The sequence below is a fragment of the Hypanus sabinus genome, chromosome 23 (assembly GCF_030144855.1).
Source record: "Hypanus sabinus isolate sHypSab1 chromosome 23, sHypSab1.hap1, whole genome shotgun sequence".
NCBI lineage: Eukaryota > Metazoa > Chordata > Chondrichthyes > Myliobatiformes > Dasyatidae > Hypanus > Hypanus sabinus.
The window spans coordinates 45316534-45343387 of NC_082728.1; the positions used below are offsets into that span (position 1 = coordinate 45316534).

Sequence of the window (26854 nt, forward strand, 5' to 3'; positions counted from 1 at the left end):
ATGCTTTAATGTACTGTGAGGAATTTCACAAGGTCAGTAAGGGCTCTTAAGAAAAAAGAGAAGCAAGCTGGTAAACACAACATTTTCACAAAATCCCAATCACAATATCATAAACCAAAAACCTTCACATTCCCAAGAGTCTGTCTAAGCAGTCACACATATTTTATTTTTCACAGACATATAACATGGGATTAATGTACAGGCCAAACAAATCTTAAATCAGCTATTCTAATTTCTGTAACCCTTACCTAGCAAAGAGGATATCAAATAAGTAGAGATCACTAATTTATTGGGATTCCATTATTTAAGTAAACTGAAAGAGCTGGAGTTTTTTTTTAATTATATTTTATGAATAGTTAAGTATCTGAAAGAAAACCCAGCAGGAGCAGTAGTTATTACCAATGATCTAGTCATTTGCAGTTGACCTCACAGTACCCTTCAAAATTACAGTAAAGTTTCATTAAACCTTTAACAGACAGGGGGAACCAGAGTTCCTCTGTGTTAAAGGGTTTACAGGAACTGGGGCCTCAGTGTGTTAAAGGGAGTGCAGAACCTGGAGTCCCTGGGTGTTAAATGGAGTGCAGGAACCAACGCTCCAGTGAGTTAAAGAAAGTGCAGGAACCATAGTTCCTGTGTGTTTAACGGGGCATGGGCATCAACACTCCTGAGGTTGAATCATTATTTCCCAAACAACTGGTTGCAGATTATCGGAGTTTTACTAAACTAAGTGACTCAGCAATACTGACCTTCAAATTGTTGCCAAATCACGGGCTCCTTTGGGGGGGGGGGGGTGGTATAGGGACACCTTGGGAGGCTTGGCCTCTTTCTTTTGTATCCAGGGGCCACTTCAGGCTGAAGTCACGACCACTGAGAAAGAGATAGATGCACCCCCCCCCTCCCCTCCCCTCCCCCCCATGTTTGGTTAGTTAATTATTTGTTTGTAATTTCCATAGTTCTTCGGTCTTATAATTAGGGGAGATTTAATAGAGTACATGTTAAGTTAAAGGGTGACTGAATGTTCAGTATTGTGGTCTTGTGTAGTTTAGATGAGCACTTGTTTAGCTAGCTTCTCTGTTCATTTTTAAGTAGTTAATGTACCCATTCACAATCAGTGTCTTCTGTGTTACTGGATGATCAAATCTGTCTCCACATTACGGTTGTTAATGTAAGTGTTCCCGAGATGCAGAGAATTTCATTGAAAAGGTTATGCTTTACACCAGAGACCATTACAGTTGCCCATAGGCAAATGAGCTGATTTCTAGCATATCTGATAACAAACCAGTTGCTTACTTGGACTCCTCAAGCTCATCAGTTCTCTGAATGGCATCAGTTTCATAGCGTGTCCGCCAGTGGGTGACCTCACTGTTTAGTTTGGAAATGAGCCTCTGCAGTTCAGATTTACTCTCCTGCTCCTCCTCAACTTGCTCCTTCAGCAGCTCGTTGTCCTGCTTGACACTTGAGAGGCTTGTGGCCATCGTGCTCTTCAACTAAAGAAAGAAGATCAAATACTTAGGCACAGTGAAACCGAGACACTGTTTCAATGACCTTGTTGAGGGTGCTGAGTCCCTGGAATTCCCTACCCTGGAGGATTTTGGAGGCTATGTCATAGGGAAGGAGGTGATATTTAAAGTGAAAAGAGATAATTTTTTTAAAACTGGGCATTGATGGATATGGGAGATTGGTGCAAATGAGATGATGTCTTGATTTTACTGAATGGTGGGGCAGGCTTCATGGGCTGATGTCCTGGTGAATGGTCTCGGCCTGAAGAATTGACTGTTTGTTCATTTCCATAGATGCTGCCTGGCCTGTTGAGTTCCTCCAGCATTTTGTGTGTGTCGATGGGCTCTGTGCCCTTTGTCTGCTTCTCATTTTTTTTTTAAATGTTCTACTGTTCTTATCTTTAATTTCATTGCTGTTCTAACGTGCAGCCTTTAAGGATAATGCATATTTGTGGTAAGGATGGTATAATAAGAGATTAAATTACTTCATTCTTGGAAATGAAATGATTTATTGCTGGCATAAAGAAAGCTGTTGGATAGAGAAAGGGGCTTCATACTACAAACAAATCAAAATTTTGTTACAGGTTCAGTGTTCCATGGCTCCACTGCTACCTGGATTGGAAGCTGAAGGTCAGGCAGTTTCCTGTTATCTCTGATTGGAACCATGTACTCATGTTCAGCAACAGTCCAACATCTTTGCAGTTTCCATTCAAGTAATCAGCTTTATGCTACTTGCTCTAGTTATAACTCTCACCTTGAACCTGTTAAGATGCAGAGTGAAACGCATGGATTGTAATCCCTGCACCAGTGGGAGCCATGATTGAAACTTCTAGACTGACCACGTAACTTCTCTTCAGTATTTCGAATGGAACCAGACAAACCAAAGAGATATTACACTGCAATATTGCTGCAAAGAAACTCAAATATTGGCCCTCTGGATTCTGTAGTACAGATCAAAAACTTTGGCACCTATCTTCCAAAAGTTATGTGGGGTGGGTGCCTCCATTCTTAACATGCTAGTACTGGAATGCAAAAGATTAATGTCTTTCCAACCTGTCTTGAATTAAATAGCTTTCCAATTACCCACTCAACACAACACTGTCCTTTATTTATCTATGCGTTACTTATATAATTTTTATTTAGAGATTCAGCACGGTAACAGGCCAATTTGCCCCAAGTCCAATTATACCCACGTGCCAATTAACCTATTAAACATGTTTGGAATATGGGAGGAAATTGGAACACCAGGAGGAAATGTACACTTACAGACAGCAGCGGGAATTGAACCCAGGTCACTGGTGCTGTAATAGTGTTAAGCTTACCACTCACAGCTTACTGCTACACTACAAAGCTTCCCCTGGTCTTGCAATCATTAATCACTTGCATAAATATGACATTATGGCTCCCACAATGATCAGTAATTTAACAGCACAAACATCTGAGTTGGACCTATGCAGCTATATGACTGCCGAACTATTAGTTTGACTTATTTTTAAAGAAACAAACATTCTAAGATTCAATGTATACTTGTTATCAAAGTATGTATGCAGTATACAGCCCTGAGTGAGGTGAATTAGCTGGTTGAGTGGTGTCACAAGATGATGGACTTTAGGATGGGGAAATCAGGAAACCTGTCTTCATGGAGGGGTGTTAATGATGGATATCTTCAAGTTCCTGAGTGATAACAACTCAGAAGGTCTGAGACCAAAACATTGACACAATCATAAAGAAGACATGCCACTGGCTTTACTTCCTTTGGAGTTTGAGGAGATTTGGTAAGACACCACAGACTCTTTCAAGTTTCTATAGATGTACGATGGAAGCATTCTGACCAGTGGCATCGTAGCCTGGTTTGGAAGTTCCAATGCTCATCACAAGAAGCTGCAGAGAGTTGTAAACTCCGCCACCTCCACCACAGGCAGAATCACTGAGGACATCTTTAAGAGACAGTGCCTTAAGAAGGTGACATCCATCACTGATGACCCTCACCATCCAACTTGGGCCCTCTTCTTATTACTGCCATCATGGAGAAGGTATGGAGATTGAAGACCCACACATGTTCCCTCTAATTTCCTTTTTTAATGCTACGTGGACCAACCGTTGCTTTGAGTAGGAAATTTTTACATGACCTGAAAACTTTGCAGCACTTTAATCTTCTACTCACTTAACTATTCACAGTAACAGAAATTTTGACCACGGGTGCCCAAAATTTTTGCATGCCACTTCAGGTATTTGGATAAACGGTACCTGATTAGGGATAGTCAACATGGTTCTCTCCATGTTAGGTCACGTCTAACCAATCTTATATAGTTTTTCTGAAGATTACGAGAAGGTTGATGAAGACAATGGTCATTGTCCACATGGACAAAGAGACTGGTCCAGAAGCTGGGAGAAGACAGAGTGGTAGTAGATAGTTGTCTGTCTGATTGGAGGCCTGTGACTAATGGTCTGCCAAAGGGATCAGAGCTGGGTCCATTGTTGTTCATCATTAATGTTAATAATTTACTTGAAAATGTGGTAAACTGGATTAGCAAATATGTAGATGACACCAAGATTGGGGTGTAGTAGACGGTGAGGAAGACTTTCAAAGCTTGCAATGGGATCTGGACCAGTTGGGTAAAAAGGGCTGAAAAATGCAAGTCGGGATTTTATGCAAACAAAAGTGACATGTTACAATTTGGGAGGATAAATTGGGGGGGGGGGGACTTGCACAGTGAACAGAAGGGCACTGAAGGACTAGGACCCATCATTCCTTGAGCGTAGTGTTGTTAAGAGTGATTTTTGGATTTAAGACAGTTGCATTTAGCAACTGACTTTGGCTACCAGTCTTCACATCTGAATATGGATTGTGGATTTAATTTGGAGTGCAGCTCTGAACAAGCTCTAAAACCAGACAATGCTGATTAAAATTCATTTGGATGTCTGTGGTGTGGATGTGAATCGGGAGATGTGGAGGTTGCATGTGGTTTCAAAGAAAGCATTGTCCATACATTGTAAATATGAAGTTGTCCTTTGACGTTTGACACATAAAATATCGAGTGCCACGTTGGGCTGGCCAAACCTTTGGGCTGAAGGTTTCTCTATATGATACCTACTGTACCTTGTTTTGAGGAATAAAGAAGCTGCTTTGTATTTACCAGTACTTTTCTCCAATGACTTTATTGATGCAACGACGTTGTACAGGTAGATACGGTCACAGAGAGTTTGTAGCACATTCACCTACATAAATCAGAGTACTGAGTAGAGGAGTTGGTATGTTATGTTAACGTTGTACGAGATGTTATTGAGGCCAAATTTGGAGTATTGTGTGCAGTTCTGGTTACCTATCTACAGAAAAAGTTATCAATAAAATTGAAAGACTGCAGAGAAAATTTACAAATATGTTGCCAAGACCTGAGGACCTGAGTTTATAGTGAAAGATTGAAAAGGCTAGGACCTTATTCTCTGGTGTGTAGGAGAGTGAGGGAAGATCTTATGGAGGTTTATAAAGTTATGAGGGGAATAGATAGGGTAAATACATGCAGGCTTTTTTTCCTTAGTTGGGTGAGTTTTGAACTAGAGGACAGAAGTTTATAGTGATAGGTGAACGATTTAAGGGGAACTTCACTCAGAGTGTTGTGTGAGTGTGAACAATGGAAGTTATGGATACGGGTTCAGCTGCAACATTTAATAGAACTCCATGTTAGAGAGGAATGTGAAGGACTATGATCCAGGTGTGAGACTAGGCAGAAAAACAGATCAACACAGGTTGCCTGGGCCAGTTAGCTTGTTTCTGTGCTATGGTGCTCTATGACTCTAAGAAATTTACACCACAAGGTCTGTAGTGATGTAAACTCTCTACAGCTTTGGGCAATATGCACTTCTCACCCCAGTAACAGGGAAATTGAAGACCTTCCTTAAAGCACTGGGGATGTGACTTTCATCCATTTGGCAGGAGCAAGAGCCCTTCCTGGATTTACACTCTTGGCTCCTGCCGTTCATGACAGGGACCACTCAGACACACTGTAGCTGGGTCCTGGAAACCTTGCTGAGTTCCTGAATCTGAGGACGAATCAAGCTCAGTATTCAGGCTTCTCCATTTCGGCACTCGAACAACTTGAGACATTCAATACTGTTCACTTCCAGGAAAGTAGCTGGAAACTATTTCACTCCAGTTGATTTCAGGCCAAGACTGGAATAGGTAAGGGAAAACGTGGATTTTGGTTTATTGGAACATATACGAACCAATGGGTTTTTGCACAATTAAATGGCTGCTCTAATTAGCCAAAGTTCCATGGAAATAGTTAAAAAGGTATAAAAAAAGACAAACTACCATTTAACTGAGTAATACATTATATATTTATATTAAATCCTAATAGTTATCAACAGGGGAATAAACGCCGCTGGACTCTTTTGATTGACAATATCAGCACAAACACCTAGTGCAGATAATGGACTGCATTCATGCAATACTTGCAATTGCATCCTCATATCTTCATTTTCATTGTAACATTTAAGATGGTTGATACCTTCAAATTCTTAGTTCCTAACTTGAAGTAGTGAAATAATTTCATTTTCACTCCCAGCCATTTCTAGCATCCCCAAGCCTGAATGCTTGAAACCACAGTGAGCAAAACAGTTCTGAATTTCCTTACTGCTTGTTTCTTGCCAACTAACAGTGACAAAAATCACTGCTTTTTGAACACAAACAACTGACACTAATTAGAAACTGTCCAGCAACAGTTTCCCGTCCCAATAAAGTGGCAGAGTGTCCCAAATAAATGAAGAAAATAGCCAAGATTCCCTCGATTAGTTTTTGTTCTTTAAGAGTTATTCCAAAGAAGCAGCTGCCCCAATTAACTGATAGCTCCATTAACCAGAATCCACCGTAATTGTATATTTCTTACAAGTCATTATTTCTTACTTAATTTTTAACAACACTGAATGTGTGGTGTATCTCTCAGGAAGATGCAAACTTTTTGCGAGGTAAATTTGGCCAACATTTGCACTGCGGCAGCACAAAAATTAATGTATACTTGACTGTAACTGAAAGATCAGAAAAATTACAAAATAATTAAGAACCCACAAGGAGATACAACACCAAATGTGTCATAGAGTCATCGAATGCCACAGAAACAGACCCTTCAGCCCATTTAGTCAATGTCAAACCACTTAAACTGCTTACTCCCGAGGACCTGCACTAGACCGTAGCCCTAGATACCTCTGCCATCCATGTACCTATCTAAACTTCTCTTAAACGTTCAAATTGAGCTCATGTGCACCACTAGTGCTGGTAGCTCATTCCACTCTCTCACGACCCTTTGACAGAAGAAGTTTTCCCTCATGTTCACCTTTAAACATTTCACCTTTCATCCTTAGTCCATGGCCCCTAGTTGTAGTCCCAGCCAATCTCAATGGAAAAAGAATGGAAAAATCCTTTCTATACCCCTCTTAATTTTGTGTACCTGTATCAAATCACCTCTCAGTCTTCTATGTTCCAAGGAATAAAGTCCTAAAATATTTAGTCTTTCCTTATAACTCTGGTCATCCAATCCTGGCAACATCTTATAAATTTTCTCTGTACTCTCTCAACCTTATTTACAACTTTCCTGTAGAGAGGTGACCAAATTTGCACACAATACTCCAAATTAGGACTCACCAGTGTGTTATCCAACTTCAACATGGTTTCCCATTTCCTGTACTCAATAGTTTGATTTATGAAGGCCTATATGCCTAAAGCTTTCCTTATGACCCTTTGACTCCACTTTCAGTGAATTATGGACCTGTATTCCCAGATTCCTTTGTTCTCCTACACTGCTCAGTCCCCTACCGTTCCCTGTGTGAGACCTACCCCGCTTGGTCCTATCGAAGTGCAACATCTCGCATTTGTCTGCATTGAATTCCACCTGCCACTTTTCAGCCCATTTTACTAGCTGATCCAGATCATGCTGCAACCTTTGACAGTCTTCCTTGTTTGCCCACTACACCCCCAATCTTGGTGTCATCTGCAAATTTGCCGATTCAATTAATCACATTATCATCCAGATCATTGACAAAAGATAACAAACTACAATGGATGCAGTACTGATCCCTGCAACATTCCACTAGTCAGAGACACAACCATTTATGACCACTCTCTGCCTTCTCCCACAAAGCCAATCTCTAACCCAATTTACTACCTTATCTTGAATGCCAAGTGACTAAACCTTCCTGACCAACCTCCCATGAGGGACCTTGTTAAATGCCTTGCTAAAGTCCAAGTAGATAACATTCATTGCCTTGCCTTTATCAACCTTCCTGGTAACTTCCTCAGAAAACTCTATAAGATTGATTTAGACACAACATACCATGCACAAAGCCATGCTGACTTTCCCTAATCAGTCCCTGTCTATCCAAATACTCATATATCCCTTCCAATAACTTTCAAACCACTGATATTAGTTTCAGGTGGCAGGAAGGGTATACGTCTCTACCAATGGAGGTATAAGGGATTCCTTTCCTCCACTAGCCTGCAATCACCCTTACTCAAGGTGTAGCACCTGCTAAGCCCTCCTACGAGAAGTCATTGGAGTAGGTAGTGGATGGCTGTATGAGCACCCAGTGCATATCATTTGTTAGTTATGCAACCACTGATGCCAGGCAGACAATCTCCAACAAGTATTGACAATAGCTGTCTCTTGTAAAGACACTGCCCAGAGGCAATGGCACACCACATCCGTAGAATTTGCCAAGAATAATCATGCTCATAGACCATGATCGCCCACGTCATGTGACATGGCACATCATGATAATGATGTCTGATGTCAGGCTCGATGGCCTATAATTTCCTGGTTTATTTTAAAGCCTTTCTTAAAGCTGGAACAACATTGGTTATCCTCCAATCATCCAATACCTCCCTCACCTGTTGTTAAGGATGATTTAAGTATCTCTGCTAGGGCCCCTACAATTCGTACACTTGTTTCCCATAGGGTGCAAGGGAATACTTTGTCTAGCCCTTAAGATTATCCACTATAATTTGCCTCAAGACAGCAAACTCCTCCTCCTTTGTAATCTGTATCGGGTCTATGACCTTGCTGTTGCTTTCCTCACCTCTAAAGACTCCCGAGTAAATACAGATGCAAAAATGTATTTAAGACCTCCCTTATCTCTTTTGACTCCACACATGGATTACAATTCTGATCTTCCAGTGAACCAATTTTGTCCCTTGCAATCCTTTTGCTCTTAACATATCTGTAGGATTCTCAATAACCTTGTCTGCTAGGGCAACTCCATGCCTTTTTTTAGCCCTCTTGACTTCTTATTTGTTCCTACCTGCTAACACCTGCAATGCACCTTCTTTTCTCTTGCCCTCAATATCGCATGAAAACCAAGGTACCTTACACTTGTAACCATTAGCTTTTATTCTGACAGGTGCATACAAACTTTGTACTCTAAAAACTTCACTTTTGAAGGCCTCCCACTTACTAAGTACACCTCAGTCAGAAAACAGCCTGTCCCAATCCTTTATGATACAAACAAAAATGGTCTTTCTGCAATTTACCTGGTGAGCTTGTGAAATCATTCAGAAGGCACTAACTTGAAATTAGGTCATTGTAGGCACAGAACATAAGAGAATCAGTACTATCAAATGTAATTGCAAATAGTCTAAACCAAAATCACTTTGAATGCTATGAAGTTCATGTAGATGTGAGATTTGTGGAATTAATGAGATTATCTGGGGATGATTATTATTGCAATGACTTCAACTCTGGAAGATTGTTGTCTACTTTAATAAAAAGCACATCAAGTTGCCTTGTGATTAGGCTAGTTTTAAATTGGTGGGTTGCTGGGTGGCATGGCTTAGTAGTCCAGAAGGGTCTGTTCAATCTCTAAAATTAAAAAAAGTATAAATAAGTAAATAAATAAATGCTCTTACTTTGGCATGTGTATATTTACACTTAGAAGAAAAATGCAGGAAACTGATTGGATTGAGTAATCCTGAAATAATCAATAAATATCCACTCACTATTCACAACCCTTTATTTACCTTTGATTCTTCGTCAATCTGCTTTTTCAAGTCTTCAACTTGTGATGTCAGGATGACCCTTGATCTGTTCAGTTGACCTATTTTGTTCTCCGCCTCTTCTAGCTGGCGAGTCAAATCATTATTTTCAGCTGAAACAATAGATATCACCAGAATTACCATCTAAAGCAGATAAGTTTAGTCAGCTTAGCTTCCCTGGTGGTTTTGGGACTTTGGTTACCTTCCTCTCCTTCAGATCCCTCCTTTTCAAGAACAATTGGCATTGCCTGGAGTACTTCCACTTCTTGTCATTATCTCAGCTATTCAAACAATTCTTCTGTCATTTCCAATATCCCTCTCAGACACTCTTCATATCATTTGAATTGTTTTCCATTAAATAAACTGTAGATTGCTGGACCCATTAATTCTCATTTGATATTAATCTTTGTTTAATTTCTCTCCTTCATTTTCTGTCTATACGTTCTCTCTACTAACTTTTTAAGTTGAACAGTCACAGCTTCTGTTTTTAGCTCCAAGGGGTATGTACAGGAAACACTGATTATCTCCTATCTCTTGAGGAGTCCTACTCAGCACATCCAGTATTTTATTTATTGAGATACAGTGTGAAATAGGCCCTTCTGGCTCTATAAACCACACTGACCAGCAATCCCGCAATTTAATCCTAGCCTAATCATGGGACAATATGCAAGGACCAATTCACTTACCAACTGGTACGTCTTTGGACTGTGGGAGGGAAGTGAGGCACCTGGAGGAAACCCATGCAGTGCTGGGAATTGAACTCAGGTCGCTGGTGCTGTAAAGCAGTGTGCTAACCACTACCCTACTGTGAGTTAAGAATAATTGTAATACGTTTGCTCTATCCAGGTAGGGTTAGGGTTAGGGCTCACTATGAACATTATTCCTAAAGTAAAAGCTGTTTTCGCCCTTTGTTGTTGGGCCCTGGATGAGGCTCAGTAACAAATATACGATCAGGCTAAGAGCTAATGCCAATGAAATACTACCAAATCTAATAATTTTTATCCAGGATTTAGTAGCGGACAGGCCCAGGTGTTTCTGCAGCAAATGAATACAGCAAGTTAGCAAAGCCCCAATTCTCAGTATGAAGTTGTTAAACTAAAATGAATGATCAGATCCACATCTCATTAACCTACTTTCTCATTAGCCTTGTGAAAAAAAGGAAATAGCATTCAACATGGCAGTAACATTTTTCTGGTTATTGGAGATAGAGGGTAGAGGTTTGGCTTGTTCATACTAATAATGCCATTATAATCTTCAGGCATCAAGGAATCTTACCCAGAGGGGTTTTTCTGTGTTACTGATCTGCTACTTTGACTCACAATAAAAGAATTTGCTGAAATCTATCATATTCCATTTAAAATGATGATATAGTCTTGATGGTGCTCATTTGGTGAGGTCTTTACTTTTCATAGCTACAGGGTCATTCATAGATGTATATATTCAGTGGTCACTTCATTAGGTACACTTGCTCATGAACGCAAATATCTAATCAGCCAATCATGTAGTAGCATCTCAATGCACAAAAATATGCAGATGTGGTCAAGAGGTTCAGTAGTTGTTCAGACTAGACATCAGAATGGGGAAGAAATGTGATTTAAGTTACTTTGATCGTGGAATGATTGATGGTGCCAAATGGGGTAGTGAGAGCATCTGAGAAACTACTGATCTCCTGGGATTTTCATACACAAAAGTCTCTAGATTTTACAGAGAATTGTGTGAGAAACAAGAAATGTCCAGTGAGCAACAGGTCCATGGGCAGAAACACTTCGTTAATGATGGAGGTCAGAAAAGAATAGTCAGATTAGTTCAACTTGACTGGAAGCCGACAGTAACTCACACGTTATAATGGTGTGTGGAAGAGCATCTCTGAACGCACAACACATTAATCTTTGAAACGCATGTGCTACAGCAGCAGTAGACTGCACTGGGTTCCACTCCTGTACCTAACAAATTGGCCAGAGTGTAGAATCATACAGTATGTAAGCAGGCCATTCAGCCCAACTCCACAACAAATAGTGGGCACCCATCCATATTAATCCCATCACTTCACACTTGCCCCTTGCCTTATACGCTTAGACAGTTCAAATACACTTCTGCACACTTCCTAAATGCTGTCAGCAGCTTTGCTTCCACCATTTTCTCAGGCAGTGCATTCCATGTTCAGTAGGTTCTGGTTAATTGAGGCAAATCTAAGCAGTATATTTTGGCCCAATTAAGCGGCTTCCCCAATTAGCCAAAGTTTGATGGAAATAGCTGAAAAGGTATAAAAAAGACAAACTATCATTTATGCGAGTAAAAAGTTATGTATTCAATGACATACAAGACAAATTAGAACACCGTCAATGCTACTACAGTACTCTACCGATGAAGGATTAGTATGTGAAATGCTGACTGTAGTCTTTTCCATAGATGCTGCCTGGCCTGCTGAGTTCCTTCAGCATTTTATGTGTGTTGCTATAAAACTGTGTATTAGTTTCTAATAGTTATTGACAGAGGAATTCTTTCAGTGTACCCTGCTCTGTTCTTTTGATTGTAATTCTAGTGTAAATAATGGACTACCTTCTTACCATTTTTGACAATTGTATCCAAATCTTCACTATCATTGTCACATTTAAGGTGATTGTTGATATCTTCAAATTCTTTCTAGTTCCTAACTTGCTAAAGTAGTGAAATCATTTCACTTTCACTCCCAGCCATTTCTAGCCTCTCTAAGTCTGAATGCTTGAAATCACAGTGTGCAGAACAGTTCTGGACTGTCTTACTGCTTGTTTCTCTGTCAGTGATAAAAATCACTGCTTTTTGAACACAAGCACACACAACTGACACTATTTAAAAATAAAAACTGTTCACTCTAAGCATGGTCACACAAGTGACCGTGACTGACACTAGTTAGAGACTGTTCAGAAACAGTCTCCTGTCCCAACTAATCAGTATAGTGTCCCAATTAAACAAAGGGAATCCTGGCTATTTTCTCAATTAGTGTTAGTGTTCCAATAAGCAGCTGCTCCAATTAACCTGAATCTACTGTATTCACTGCACATTAGGTGTAACTTCTTTGTATCAACAATGACTTAATTTCAAAAAGGTTTAGTGTATATAAATTGGATTAAAAGCTAAGGTATTTTTCTGAATTAACATTCAGCAGTTTTAAAATAAAGATCGAGAAATTTGCAAGCTTTTCATAATAAAACGTATCAAGAAAACTTGGAGAAAAATATCTTACTATATGCAAAGGAAGAAAGAATTTTATATATTTGCTCATAGGAATTGAACTGCATTTTCAAGCATATTTTCGATGAAATATTCACTCTTATGGACAAAGTGATAACTCCACCCCCAGGGTTAACGGGTTCAAAATATTCCCCAGAAACCAAAAAGATTTATTATTAACTTACCCTCAGAATATAACCCAATTAAAGAACTCTATCTCTATTGTAATAAATACTTCACCCATACCTGTCAGCCGTGTTTTGCCAAGGCTCTGCTCAGTGAGAGAACGCTGCAAATCCTCATTTCGGGAAGTGGCTTCCGACAATAAATCTTCGAGCTTTCGAATCTGTGCATCACTAGCCACCTGGACACAGAAGAACACCACAAACCTCAGGGCTGCCTGCAATCAGTTCTACAACAGCACTCACAGTGATGGACTAAAACACAATAAGCATGACTTTTGAGAGAGATAGCAAAAAGAAGTCCAGCCCTCCGTCTCCCCTGGGAGAAGTGGAAACGGTTAAGGCCAGCTAACAGGACTCTAGTGAAGCTGTTTATACCAAATCCTGGTACTGTGAATGCAATGGATAGCAGAGGTGCTGATGAACTCCAACCATACCAGTGACTTTAGTGGACAATGGTCAGTAGACAGGGGGTCATTAACGGCCTAAGCTCCAATTAGGAGCTTAGGACCCAGTAAGTAGATGTTGTTGTATGTTTTAAAAAGAAAACATTTAAATTGTTAATTCTGGTGAATTTTGGCACCAAGGTTAGAAATGTCAATGCCAAAGGATGGTTTTTCCTAATTAAGTATTCAGTGTATCTAGGATTTCTGGTGGTATAAATCACACCATGGTGTAGTGTGGCTTCTTCAGTACAGCAAGAATCTGACAACTTTGCATTGCCATGGACTTTGTTTCTTTTTTATTATAATTGTGTTACTTCCCATGTAAATTTGCATAATTTATGTTGCTAATTTATGCTTTTCTTTTTAATGTTTTGTATCTGATGCTCTGCTCTTGTGTTACTGTTGGTAATTTTTTCATTACATTTGTGCGTACAGATATTTGTACATATAACAAATTTGACTGTTGACTTCATTTATCAAATGTCCATCAGCGTGTTTGATATCTCATCCAAAATATATGAAGAAATTCGAGATGGTTGTGTCTAAACATGATAAATGACTTGGGAGGGAAATTAGGTCATTTGGCCATCAAGTCTGTTCCACCATTTCATCATGGCTGATCCATTTCCCTCTCAAGCCCACTCTCCTGACTTCTTTCAGTGACAGAAATGGAAAACAATTAATCCCTCACAATTAACCCAAGTGATTATATCATAATATTAACAAAGCAAATTTGTGAATGACACCAAGATTTGGGGGTATATTGGACAGCAAAGAGGGCTATCAAAGTTTGCAGCAAGATCTGGACCAGCTGGGATTGTCAGGTATTGCACTTTGCGAGGACAACACAGGATAGGATTTACACAGTAGGGCAGTGAGGTGTGCAATGGAACAAAGAGATCTGGGAACACAGCCCATAATTTCTTGTAAGTGGTGTCTCGGGTAGACAAGGTCAAAAAGAACACTTTTGGCACACTGGCCTTCATAAAACCAAGTACTGAGTACAGGAATTAGGATGTTATGTTAAAGTTGTAGGTACCACCTAATATGGAGTAATGTGTGCAGGTCTGGTCACCTACCTACAAAAACCATATCAATGGATTAAAAGAGTGCAGGGAAAATCTACAAGGATGTTGCTAGGACTTAAAGACCCGAGTTATTAGGAGGGGTTGAGTATGCAGGAGAATGATATAAGATTTGATAGAGGTGCACAAAATTGTGAGTTATAGAGAGAATAGGAGTATAGCTTAAAATTAAAGAAGCTTTTTCATTTGAGGTTGTGTGAAACTAGAATAGAGGTCATAGGTTAAGGGTGAAAAGTGAAATGTTTAAAGGGAACAGCTTCACTAAGAGGGTGTTGAAAATGTTAAGTGAGCTGCCAGCGGGTTCGATTTCAACATTTTAGAGAAATTTGGATAGGTATATGTATGGGAGGGGTATGGAGGCAATGGAAGTGTAAGTCAATGGCAGATTAATAGTTTGGCACAGACTATTGGGACAAAGGGTCTCTTTCCGTGCTGTGCTGTTCTATGACTCTACAAACCACCTTAAAACAGTTCCGTCCTGAAATGCAATACATACCTACATTTCAATTAACTCCCTTCAGATTTTGGTTTCCCCACACACTATAAGTGCCCTTTTATACTTACCCATAGAGAGTCTTGACAATAGATATGGACTGGTAGTTTGACTTTGTGGTTGTTAAGTATAAGAGCAGGTGAGCCATAACTAACCTTGCTTTCATTCATACCATTATTACATTTTGTAATCGCCTTCAAAATTTATTCACTGATGCTGTCCTTTTCCACACATCCTATAAACTACAAATGGATAAACTCAAACTCGAGGAAATCTGCAAATGCTGGAAATTCAAGCAACACACACAAAATGCTGGTGGAACGCAGCAGGCCAGGCAGCGTCTATAGGAAGAAGCACTGTCGACGTTTCGGGCCGAGAACCTTCGTCAGGACTAACAAAGAAAAGATAGTAAGAGATTTGAAAGTAGGAGGGGGAGGGGGAAATCTGAAATGATAGAGAAGACAGGAGGGGGTGGGGTTAAGCTAAGAGCTGGAAAGGTGATTGGCAAAAGGGATACAGAGCTGGAGAAGGGAAAGGATCGGGACAGGAGGCCTAGGAAGAAAGGGAGAGGGGAGCACTAGAGGGAGATGGAGAACAGGCAAAAAGTGATTATGAGAGGGGCAGAGAGAGAAAGAAAGGAGGGGGGAATAAATACATAAGGGATGGGGTAAGAAGGGGAGGAGGGGCATTAACTGAAGTTAGAGAAATCAATGTTCATGCCATCAGATTGGAGGCTACCCAGACGGAATATAAGGTGTTGTTCCTCCAACCTGAGTGTGGCTTCATCTTGACAGCAGAGGAGGCCATGGATAGACATATCAGAATGGGAATAGGTCGTGGAATTAAAATGTGTGGCCACTGGGAGATCCTGCTTTCTCTGGCAGACAGAGCATAGGTGTTCTGCGAGAAAGTCTCCCAGTCTGCATCGGGTCTCACCAATATATAAAAGGTCGCACTGGGAGCACCGGACGCAGAATACCACACCAGCCAACTCACAGGTGAAGTGTCGCCTCACCTGGAAGGACTGTCTGGGGTCCTGAATGGTGGTGAGGGAGGAAGTGTAAGGGCAGGTGTAGCACTTGTTCTGCTTACAAGGATAAGTGCCAGGAGGGAGATCGGTGGGAAGGGATGGGGGAGACGAATGAACAAGGGAGTCGCGTAGGGAGTGACCCCTGTGGAATCTCAAGATCTTCTGTGTTCAAAGTCTCAGCTTTAGTGGACAGTTGCTTTACTCTGCCATGCGGGAGAACACCAAGACTGGGTGGACTGTTATCCCAACATGTGACTAAGGTTAAAGCAGTGTCAGTTTTCCCTTGACTGTGTTCCAAAGGCTAACATGACCTCAAAAGCACATCCAAAGCATAGGTAGCCAGCAGAATTAGGAGAACCAGTGCCACTTAGGATAACCTATAGTTCAAAGGGTCTACTAAGCCATATAGTGAGACCTATCTAAAACTTATTGCCTATCATCTGAGAGGAGAATTATTTCCAAATGGCAAGTATTTTGTCCTGCTGATCACTGATTACAAATACATTTAAGTGTTACACAAAAGATTAAAGTAGTAAGCATGATACCTTGCTTTTTTGAAGGCCATCAATAGTAAGGCTCATGTTGTCCAGTTCCAGCTTCATACTTTGCTTTTCTTTCTCTGTTTTCACACGCAGCCTCTGCAGGTTCTCGTACTGCTCAGTTATTTCCACCACAGTGTCCCCGTGCTTCTTGCGAAGAGCTGCGGCTGTAGTCTCTGACTGCAGTGTGGCCTCCTCCAACTCTCGCCTCAGTCGCAGCAGTTCTGACTCACGCTTCTTGTTCATCTCCATCTTCAGGAGGAAAGTTTTAAAGGAAGATAATTAAGAGCGAGGAACCATTTTGTATCCTTTAACCGGATTGCTTATATCTTCTAGTCTCCCAGTTGTTGATAGCGTTCCTTTGAAATACTCTGAGACATTTTACAATGTTAAAGTAATATAATGTCACTGTCCAAAACCCTAGTCTGTTTTCCCCAAAGCTCCGTCTAACCTACCAAGATATTTTGGCATTTTTAGTTAAATCCACTTAAATCTGAGATGCTGTTCTTGTACAGGAGATAAAAAAAACCATCTAGTTTCAAAAACATTGACACCATTTAGGTGGGGTTGGGGTGATGGAAGGGAGATATAATCTTGAATGGATCCTTTCCAAACCCTTTGTCTGCTAAACCTAAATGGAATTCCAAAAATAGGTGGGATACAAAGTGGGTTGCATGTTCATTATCACTCAGTGCCAAAATGGCCCCTGGAGTAATTGTCCAATTGGTTTATAAAAACAGCAATCAAATGCCAAAACCTCTCCCTGGAAAAAAAGATTAAAATGGTACACCTCCTTTCCACCTCTCACACACCTCTCTCCATTTCTCTGTCTCTCAACTCGACACACCCTCAATTGATTTTTCACCCTGTCCCTGTCTGGGTGCAGGTCTGAGAATACAAAAGAGAGGGTGTGGAGAAAGAGAGGTTATCGGGCTTGGAGGGGAGAGACAATTGCACTTGATGTTAATTTCATCTCTGATATTTTTCAATATGCTTTCATGGTGGTAAAAACAGAGAATGAGCAATTCATAAAGTTAATTGCTGATCAATTTACAGCTCAACTCCTGCCGTGGCCTTCACTCCTACCATGCCACTGAAACCCAACCAGCCAGTCCTAACCCTCAGCTGCTGGGGTATGCAGCAGAGAGGGTGGGGCACCTTCCACAGGCACTGAACCAAGCAAGCTGGTATCACTGTTTCAGTGCAGACAGTGAACATCTGGTAAAACTTATCCCAGGAACCTGGCTGAAGATGCCTTCCATTTTCAACTGTGTTGCTGGTTAACATCTGGAGCAAAGACTGGTTTCCTCCCTATCCTCATCCAGAGGTGCTGAAGCCAATGCACTGATTGAAACCATACTCTTTAACAAAGAATACTTCCCTGGAAATGATTTTGTACAAATTGGTTAGTTCAGCCATTCATTTATGCACCAGAGAATTTCAGAAAATGTCAGCTATAAAGATCAAAACCACTGACATAGTTACACATGAACTTACCACAAACCAAAGGAATTTTATTTGATCTACACTGAACCTTTAGCTGGAGGGAATATTTATAGTACACACTTTATTCCCAATAGGTTTAGTGGTAAAAGCATATATGTAATGAGGCATTCCATTTCAAGCAATAATAAATACTTCCCTTCACCATTGATAAAGATTAGCTTCATTTGTCACATGTACATCGAAACATACAGTGAACAGTATTTTGCGTCAACAACCCACACAGGCCGAGCATTTGCCAGTGCCGTCATGTTTCTGGCACTAACGTAATGCTTCCACACCTTACTAGCCCTAACCTGTATGTCTCTGAAACCAGAGCACGTGGAGGAATCCCGTGCAGTCATGGGGAGAACATGCAAACACATTACAGCCAATGACAGGAGCTGAACACCAATCACCAGCACTGTAAAGCGTGCTGCCTACAATTAAGTGATATTAAGTTTACTCAACATCTCTGGAAGAATCTGAATGGCTTTGTAGAAGAATGTTAACCAATGATTCAATCAAAAAAGCATGCAAAAGGATTTTCTATATTTCCATTTTATTGACAAGCAAATAAATGCATCAAGGATCATGCAACATGTAGAGATTCTGCCCAGCTGTGAGGCAGCAGTGAACTTACAAATAGAACAGAGATTTAAATCCTTCAAAAAACATTAAGCCATTCAGAAGAAAGAATTTACAAGCAGTGCCCAGTAAAGAATATCTACATGAACATATTCACACTGTCTCAAGACTATTATGAATAATCCTTCCTTCTCACTGCATCTGGGGAAGTTCCCTATGAATACCAAATAAAAGTTATCAGTAAGTAATAAAGAAGAAGCAACGAAAAGCAGTATTGAATTTCTACCTGGGACGCAGTTACTCCACCAGCTTCTTCCAATCTATCAGTAAGGTCTTCTAGTTCCCTGGTAAGATCAGCTCGCTGTTTCTCAACCTGCAGATGGGAGAGATATATTTCACTAAATCTCTGGAAAATTCAGCTAATGCCTAGAAGTGGATATGCATCACTAACTTTGAAATTAAGACCTATGATGCAAGAGGCAGCAACCTTGCAGAGATGGTCAAATGGCTCCAGTCAGCCAGGTTCAATCCTGACCTCTGGTTTGTAAGGACTGCAGAGAGACATTCATGGGATGCAGAAGTGGGCTGAGAAGTGGCAGATGGAGTTCAACCCGGAGAAGTGTGAGGTGGTACACTTTGGAAGGACAAACTCCAAGGCAGAGTACAAAGTAAATGGCAGGATACTTGGTAGTGTGGAGGAGCAGAGGGATCTAGGGGTACATGTCCACAGATCCCTGGAAGTTGCCTCATAGATAGGGTAGTTAAGAAAGCTTATGGGGTGTTAGCTTTCATAAGTCGACGGATAGAGTTCAAGAGTCGCGAGGTAATGATGCAGCTCTATAAAACTCTGGTTAGGCCACACTTGGGAGTACTGTGTCCAGTTCTGGTCACCTCACTATAGGAAGGATGTGGAAGTATTGGAAAGGGTACAGAGGAGATTTACCAGAATGTTGCCTGGTTTAGAGAGTATGCATTATGATCAGAGATTAAGAGAGCTAGGGTTTTACTCTTTGGAGAGAAAGAGGATGAGAGGAGACATGATAGAGGTATACAAGATATTAAGAGGAATAGATAGAGTGGACAGCCAGTGCCTCTTTCCCAGGGCACTACTGCTCAATACAATAGCACATGGCTTTAAGGTAAGGGGAGGGAAGTTCAAGGGGGATATTAGAGGAAGGCTTTTCACTCAGAGAGTGGTTGGTGTGTGGAATGCACTGCCTGAGTCAGTGGTGGAGGCAGATACACTAGTGAAGTTTAAGAGACTAGTGGACAGGTATATGGAGGAATTTAATGTGGGGGTTTATATGGGAGGCAGGGTTTAAGTGTTGGCACAACATTGTGGGCTGAAGGACCTGTACTGTGCTGTACTATTCTATGTTCTATATATGTTCAAAGGCGACCTGTGAAGTGCTTGAACAATTTGCCCAGATGCAGGACGTAATGGAGAGTTGATCCAGGACCAGGTAAAGTAGACTTGTTAGGGTGGTTAATGATCATGGAGCCTGGCCCTTGGATCCAGCTTTAAGGCTTATACTTCCTTAAGTATCTCTCCTCTCTGCAACTGCCCTTCACATGCCCACAATCATTCTATCTTGATCAGATCCTGACCCGGCCAAATTTCCACCTGGCCACCCACTTGATGCGGAGGTCCTGATGAAAGCCCAGAGCCCTTATCTAACCTTTCCTATTCAGCACCATCCCCCCCCCCCCCCCCCCCCCCAATGCTCAGCTCAAATCTTTCTCAGCCTTCCTCTTTCTCTTGTTAGCTCTGTACTGATAGAGTGTTGATTTTTGAGACATGGAACAATTTCTCAGCCACTGATTACGGCAGGAGGGAAGAAGCTGAAGGCAGCAACAGAAAGCAGTCTTATTGCATAGAACAGTTGTACACTCTGTCTGCAGTGTGATGGGAGGGACTTCAAATGCAGGTGAGGTGGAATGGCAAGAGAAACTCCTAGGATTCTTGTCCTTGAGACGCACCTGGATACTAACCTCCCACAAACATGACTGGATATGAACTATGACTTTACTATCTGATTATCTGTTGATTTATGATTTGGGTTTGGCTGGGCAATTGCAGGAATAGATCATTTATTGATGTACCCTCAGGTTAGACTGCTGAATGTATTATTTATGCAAAGAAGCCCATACATTCTGGAGAATTTGAGATATTTGAGGCAGGTAGCAATTATGTACCAGAAAATACCTCAAAGCAGTGTATGCTCATGTTACTTCAAGACATTGTTTTCCTGATCTGTTACTTCCTGTCATTTATAAAAGGTCATGTTCCAATTGAAAGTATGATGCTTTCAACTGGCTGATAACTAATAAAGTTAGTCAGTATCACACACTAGGATGTGAAATCTTGCAAACCAGATGTCCCAGAATCAGTCATCTTTTTAGCCAAGCCTGTTGATGTTTACCCAACTGGGGCAGGAAGGAAGACGCTTGTTCTCTGTTGTGGACTTAATCCTACTTAAAGGACAGGAGTCAATCAGCCCACAGAAGGACATGAGGAGTCTATCTTCCACAGGGGAGCACGCTCCCACCCACAGTTCCACTGCAGCTGGTGTATGTGTGTGTCCTTATTTTGAGAGAGTACCAATTTCTGTTGGCTGTTATGTGAAGAACTGTTTACATTATCAATGAGTGGGCAGACTAGTTCAAGTCTGAGGATATGCCTCTTTTGCTCAACCTCTCCACCACAGAAAACGCACCATAAAAATCTGTAGGCACCTTCCAATATCTCAAGTAAATTGTCCTTAATATCCTATATTACAATTGTTCAAAATATTGCTCAATCATCAATGTGTGGAACCAGGGATGTATAGGAATGCTGCTTCACTGCACTTTCAGCAACAAAGTAAATTGCTTGGAATAATATACTATTAACTAATTTTCAGTAACAGGGAGGAACAACAGATTGCAGTAAAAATGTGTATTTAAAATGCATGAAAGATTTAAAATAAATCTTGTGTTGGTCAGATCTATCTGATTGAGTTGTTTTCAGTTGGAGCATGTGTTACTGAATCACAAAAAAGGACCATTTCAGAGATGTGAATGTGCAAACCAACCTGCAATAGGTTGAATATGTGCATTCCGTGCATCATTGCAAGACCCCTGAAATGCTGGAAGTAATCCAGAGCAAGCCACCAGAGACATGAGATCCAATCTCACTGAGGACTTAAGTGTAATTCATTTCAATATGCAAAGTTAATTTTAAAAAGCTTCAGCAATGATGACAGTGAAGCCAGCACATTATTGTAAAGACCCATCTGCACCACTGGAGCCATCACTGTTCAACTAGTTGCCCTGTAGGTGATACCTCAGCCACAGCAACTTGGAGGAATGGGATTGTTTTGTGAGCCAGCATTTGCTCAATAAGCTGAATGGCCTCTTTCTATGTCACAAGGAAATATGCAATTAACTATCCTTTGAAATTGCACAGCAAGCTGTTCAGTTACAAAACAAACAAACAAATAACCTGGGCATTATCAGCAGTAGTCCCACTGGTGAAGTAACAAAAGGAAAATGAACTCTTCTGTATCATCTGGCCCCTCAAGTGGAGGCAAGAGACTATTACAAAATGAAGGGTGATTTTCTACTTTATTACAATTATTATTTTTCTCAATCAGCACAAATAAAAACAGATCACCATTCCATTGTTTCCCAAGATGTTTTGCTGTGCATAGTTCTATATCACTCTTCTTCATGTAGAAGGCTGGGATATTCTAGAGTCATACATACAGCTATGGGGGGGGGGGGGGGGGGGGGAATTCTAGCAGGCTTCAGGAAAGTCCTGGGAACTGCTTCCCAAATACAGGATGACTCTCAACACATAATTATTACATGCAGCTAAGAAATATTCCATACTTGCCTAGCAGCAAAGCTCTTAGCAAGAATATTAGACAAGAATTGTGCATGGAATTTATAATTTGAAAAAACAGTCACATTTTAAAATTGTCAATGGATTTACAGTTTAGCCAGTTTAATTACCTCATTGAAGTATTCAGATTGGTAGAAAGTCAGTATTACAGTTCTCAGCATCTTTCTTTAACATGAGAGGAATTTGGAACTTATTTTTTTCTAAAATACAGGTTGTGTGAGAATGTAGAAAATTGTTCAAAACAACTGCAACATTTTAGTACTCATCATGCAAGGAATGATGGACAGTCTTTCGCTTATATGAACACCTATTAGAAAAGTAACAGATGTATCATAGTTTCCCTTCCGTGAAACTATCTCATTTCAACACCACTACTGAAGTTAAAAAGAACACTTGCACCTTGGCAAAATGAAATACATGAAAGTAGATTTGATTTAAGCATTGGGGCTGGGATAATGATACCTTTTCAAGCAGAAAATGAGATGATAAATTTCTTCTGATTATGTCCAAGCCTACCTCATAGGGTAGTTCTGTCAGTGGCACTGATTGATTGTTGTAATTATGCTGTGGAAGGTGCTGGAGAAGGCCTCCATCGGAAATCAAGCACATGGGTCTGACATAAGATGGTGAGGGATTCATTTCCAATTAACTTGACTTGTGGAGCAGAATTAAAATACTCTAGGTGTATTACTTACGAAAGAATGATCAATGGAATTTCAATCTGCTTATCTGCACATTGATTCAAGGCATTTTTTTAAAGTTAGTTTTTCAGCTTCCAATGAGTGAATGTTGAACCACTTAGTTCAACATTCACTGAATAATACACACAAGTGCTGGAGGAACTCAGCAGGGCAGGCAGCATCTATAGAATAGAGTACAGTAGACATTTTAGGCCGAGACCCTTCAGCAGGACTCGGTCTTTGTGTGTGTGTTAACTGGTTTTCTAGCATCTGCAGATTTTCTCTTGTTTGTAAACATTCACTGAAGTTGCATCTTGTATGAATCAAAACATGAGTAAGGAATAAAGATTCTAAACTCTGTACACAATTTAATGGACCATAGTTCGAGGACACTTGCATTGTGTGTGCGGACAAGATAGCCTGTCAGTTGTCAATTACAATAGTTAGGTCTGCAGATACAAGCAGACTCAGGAATCTCAAATGGGATGTATTTTTGACCTGTATACATCTCACTAGAAAGTTCAAGAATGTGACTTCTGAAAAACTGTACACCTCTGACCATTTCAAAGATGTAGTCACAAGATTTGAATAGGTCTATGTAGGCAAGTCTCCTTATGCACTGCTGCACCAATGCACAAGATATGCCTGCAGAATATAAAGAGGCCATATCTGGAGCATGAGAAAACTCTTCATCCAGTGAACCACACCGTTGGAAGCCTTTCTGCAGTGTAAGGTGTACCACAAGGCAGGGTACAAATTCAGGCAACTGTCCAAGTTTAGTAAGTAATCAACAAACTAGTTCCCAAGAGCATAAGCTACCATAGAATTCTTATATTGTATATTGATTGAGCTCACTAGAGGAACGGCGATTCTCGATTGAGTGTTGTGTATTGAACTGGATTTGGTTAGGGAGCTTAAGGGAAAGGAATCCACAAGAGACTGATCATAATGAGTCTTCACCCTGCAATTTGAGAGGGAGAAGCTAAAGTTAGATGTATCAGTACTGCAGAGGAGTAAAGGCAATTGCAGGGGCATGAGCAACGAGCTGGCCAAATCTGACTGGAAGTGGACACCAGCAGGGATGACAGTAGACTAGCAGATGCTGGAGTTTCTGGGAGTAATTGGGAAGGCACAGGATAGATACCTCCCAAAACAATTGGTATTGAAGATGCAACTATGGCTTACAAGGGAGGTCAAAAACAATATAAAAGCAAAAGAGAGGGCTGATAACAACAAAAATTAGTGGGAAGTTAGAGGACTGGGTAGCTTTTAAAAACCATAGGGAGGAAAAAGATGAAATATGAAGGTAAGCTAGCCAATGTATCAAACAGGATACCAAAAGGTTTTTTTATTCAGATACAGGAAGAGTAAAGGAGTGGGAGAATAGATATTAGACCAGTGGGAAATGATGCTGGACATGTAGTACTGGGAGATAAGGAACTGGTGAACAAACTTAATAAGTACTTTGCATCAACTTTCACTGTGGAAGACATTAGCAATATGCCAGAAGTTCAGGACCGTCAAGGGGCACAGGAGAGAGGAATTGCTACTACAGGGGAGAAAGTGCTTCAGATGCTGAAAGGTCTGAAGGTAAATAAAGTCACCTGGACCAGATGGACTGCACCCCAGGTTTCTGAAAGAGGTAGCTGAAGAGATTGTGGTGGCACTATTAATGATCTTTCAAGAACCACCAGATTCTGGTATGGTTCTGGAGGACAGGAAAATTGCAAATGTCACTTCACACTTCAAGAAAGGTGGGAGGCAGAAGAAAGGAAATTATACGCCAGTTAGCTCGACCTCAGTGTTTGGAAGATGTTGGAGTCGATTATTATGGATGAAGTCTCAGGGTACTCGGAGGCACATGACAAAATAGGCATGGTTTTCTTATGAGGAAAACTTGCCTGACAAATCTTATGAAATTATTTGAGGAAATAACAAGTAGGATAGACAATGAAAAATTGGTGAGTGTTGTTTACTTGGATTTTCAGAAGGCCTTTGACAAGGTACTGTACAAGAGGCTACTAAACAAGACAGGAGCCCGTGCTATTACAAGAAAGATACCAGCATGGATAGAGGATTGGTCAATTGGCAGGAAGCAAAGAGTGGGAATAAAGTGAGAGCTTACAGGTTGGCTGCCAGCACACCAAGGGTTAGTGTTGGGACTGCATCTTTTAAGTTATATGCCAATGACTTGAATGACACAATGGATGGCTTTGTGGCCACATTTAAAGATGATAGGGAGATAGGTGGAGGGGCAAGTAGTGCTGAGGAAGCAAGGAGGCTATTGATGGACCTAGGCAGATTAGGAGAATGGGTAAAAAACTGGTTGATAGAACACAGTGTCAGGAAGTTTATCGTCATGCACTTTGATAAAAGGAACAAAAACGTAGACTTTGTTCAAAATGGAGAGAAATATTCAAAAACTCAGTGGAAAGGGACTTGGAAGTCCTCCTGCAGAATTCCCTGATGGTTAACTTGCAGGTTGAGTCAGTGGTCAGGAAGGCAAACGCAACGTTGGTACTCATTTCAAGAGGACTGAAGTATAAAAGCAGGATGCAATGCTGAGGCTTTAGAAGGTACTGGTGAGTCCTCACTTGGAGTACCATGAAGAATTTTGGGACACTTATTTAAGAAAGGATGTGCTAAAATTTGAGAGCTTTCAAAGGAGGTTCACAATATGGATTCTGGGAATCACAGGGTTATCATATGAGGAGCGTTTGGTGGCTCTGGGCCTGTTCTCACCGGAACTTAGAAGTATAACAGGAGATCTCATTGAAACTACAGAATGTTGGAAAATGTAGATAGAGTGGATGTTTCCTATAGTGGGGGAGCCTAGAACCAGAGGGCACAGACTCAGAATAGATAGAATTCCATTTAGAATGGAGATGAGGAAGAATTTCTTTAGCCAGAGGGTGGTGAATCTGTGGAAATCGTTGCTACAGGCAGCTGTGAAGACCAGATCATTGGGTGTATTTAAGGAGGAGATTGATAGGTTCTTGCTTTGTTAGGGCATGAAATTTAACGGTGAGAAGGCAAAAAGGGGTGAGAAGGAAAATGGTTCAGCCATGAAGAAATGGCAGGGCAGATTTGATGAGCTGAATGACCTAATTCTGCTCCCATCCCTTATGGGCTTATTGGAATTCATTCTGAATCAAATACTTACTGCTATAAAAGGAAATACTGTAGCTGTTTTTCATTCTCGGAGTTACGTAATTGAAAACTGATTTAACACAGTGAAATGCATATTTGGGTTGTCTTGTTTTGTGTCATTTGAAATATCAACTAGACACATCCCAGTATGACTCACCCTTTCATACTTGATACTTGGATGGCATAATGTATTTGAATTCCATCCCTACCTCAAACAGACCTCATCCACTTACTGTACCTGTCACTCTCCAGCTGTCACTGCCCCTCTGCCTTGAGTCCAGGGGTATGAGTGAAATTTGTAATGGGTGCCACAATTAGAACAGCTCCTCTGCAATACCAACCTGGCTAATCACCTGGGTGAAATGGATGTTTTGTGTTTATGACTGCACACCAAAATTACTTCATTAATTATGAAAACTTAAAGGACACAGTGAGGTCACAATGGTGAATGTATTTTCCTTCTCTCCCTCCTGCACACATTCTTGGCTGATATTTCAGTACATTAGTAAGCAATTACAACACTATTAAAACCAGGCAGTATTATGAATTATAAAGCACAAAACT

The 26854-nt window shown here is 40.7% G+C and overlaps 1 protein-coding gene across 8 annotated transcripts in view; it reads right to left on the reverse strand.

Annotated features, from left to right (window-relative positions):
• LOC132380171 (myosin-16) overlaps nucleotides 1-26854 on the reverse strand; it is a 310593-nt gene that overhangs the window by 54103 nt on the left and 229636 nt on the right. For 7 of the 8 annotated variants that reach the window (XM_059948830.1, XM_059948832.1, XM_059948831.1 and 4 more), the window contains 5 exons: nucleotides 18861-18947; nucleotides 16511-16756; nucleotides 12976-13093; nucleotides 9505-9632; nucleotides 1291-1487 (listed from right to left, as the gene is read on the reverse strand). In XM_059948830.1, coding sequence (XP_059804813.1) covers nucleotides 1291-1487; nucleotides 9505-9632; nucleotides 12976-13093; nucleotides 16511-16756; nucleotides 18861-18947 — 776 coding nt within the window. The remainder of the gene's footprint in view (nucleotides 1-1290; nucleotides 1488-9504; nucleotides 9633-12975; nucleotides 13094-16510; nucleotides 16757-18860; nucleotides 18948-26854) is intronic. The other variant, XM_059948829.1, reaches the window with a different exon arrangement.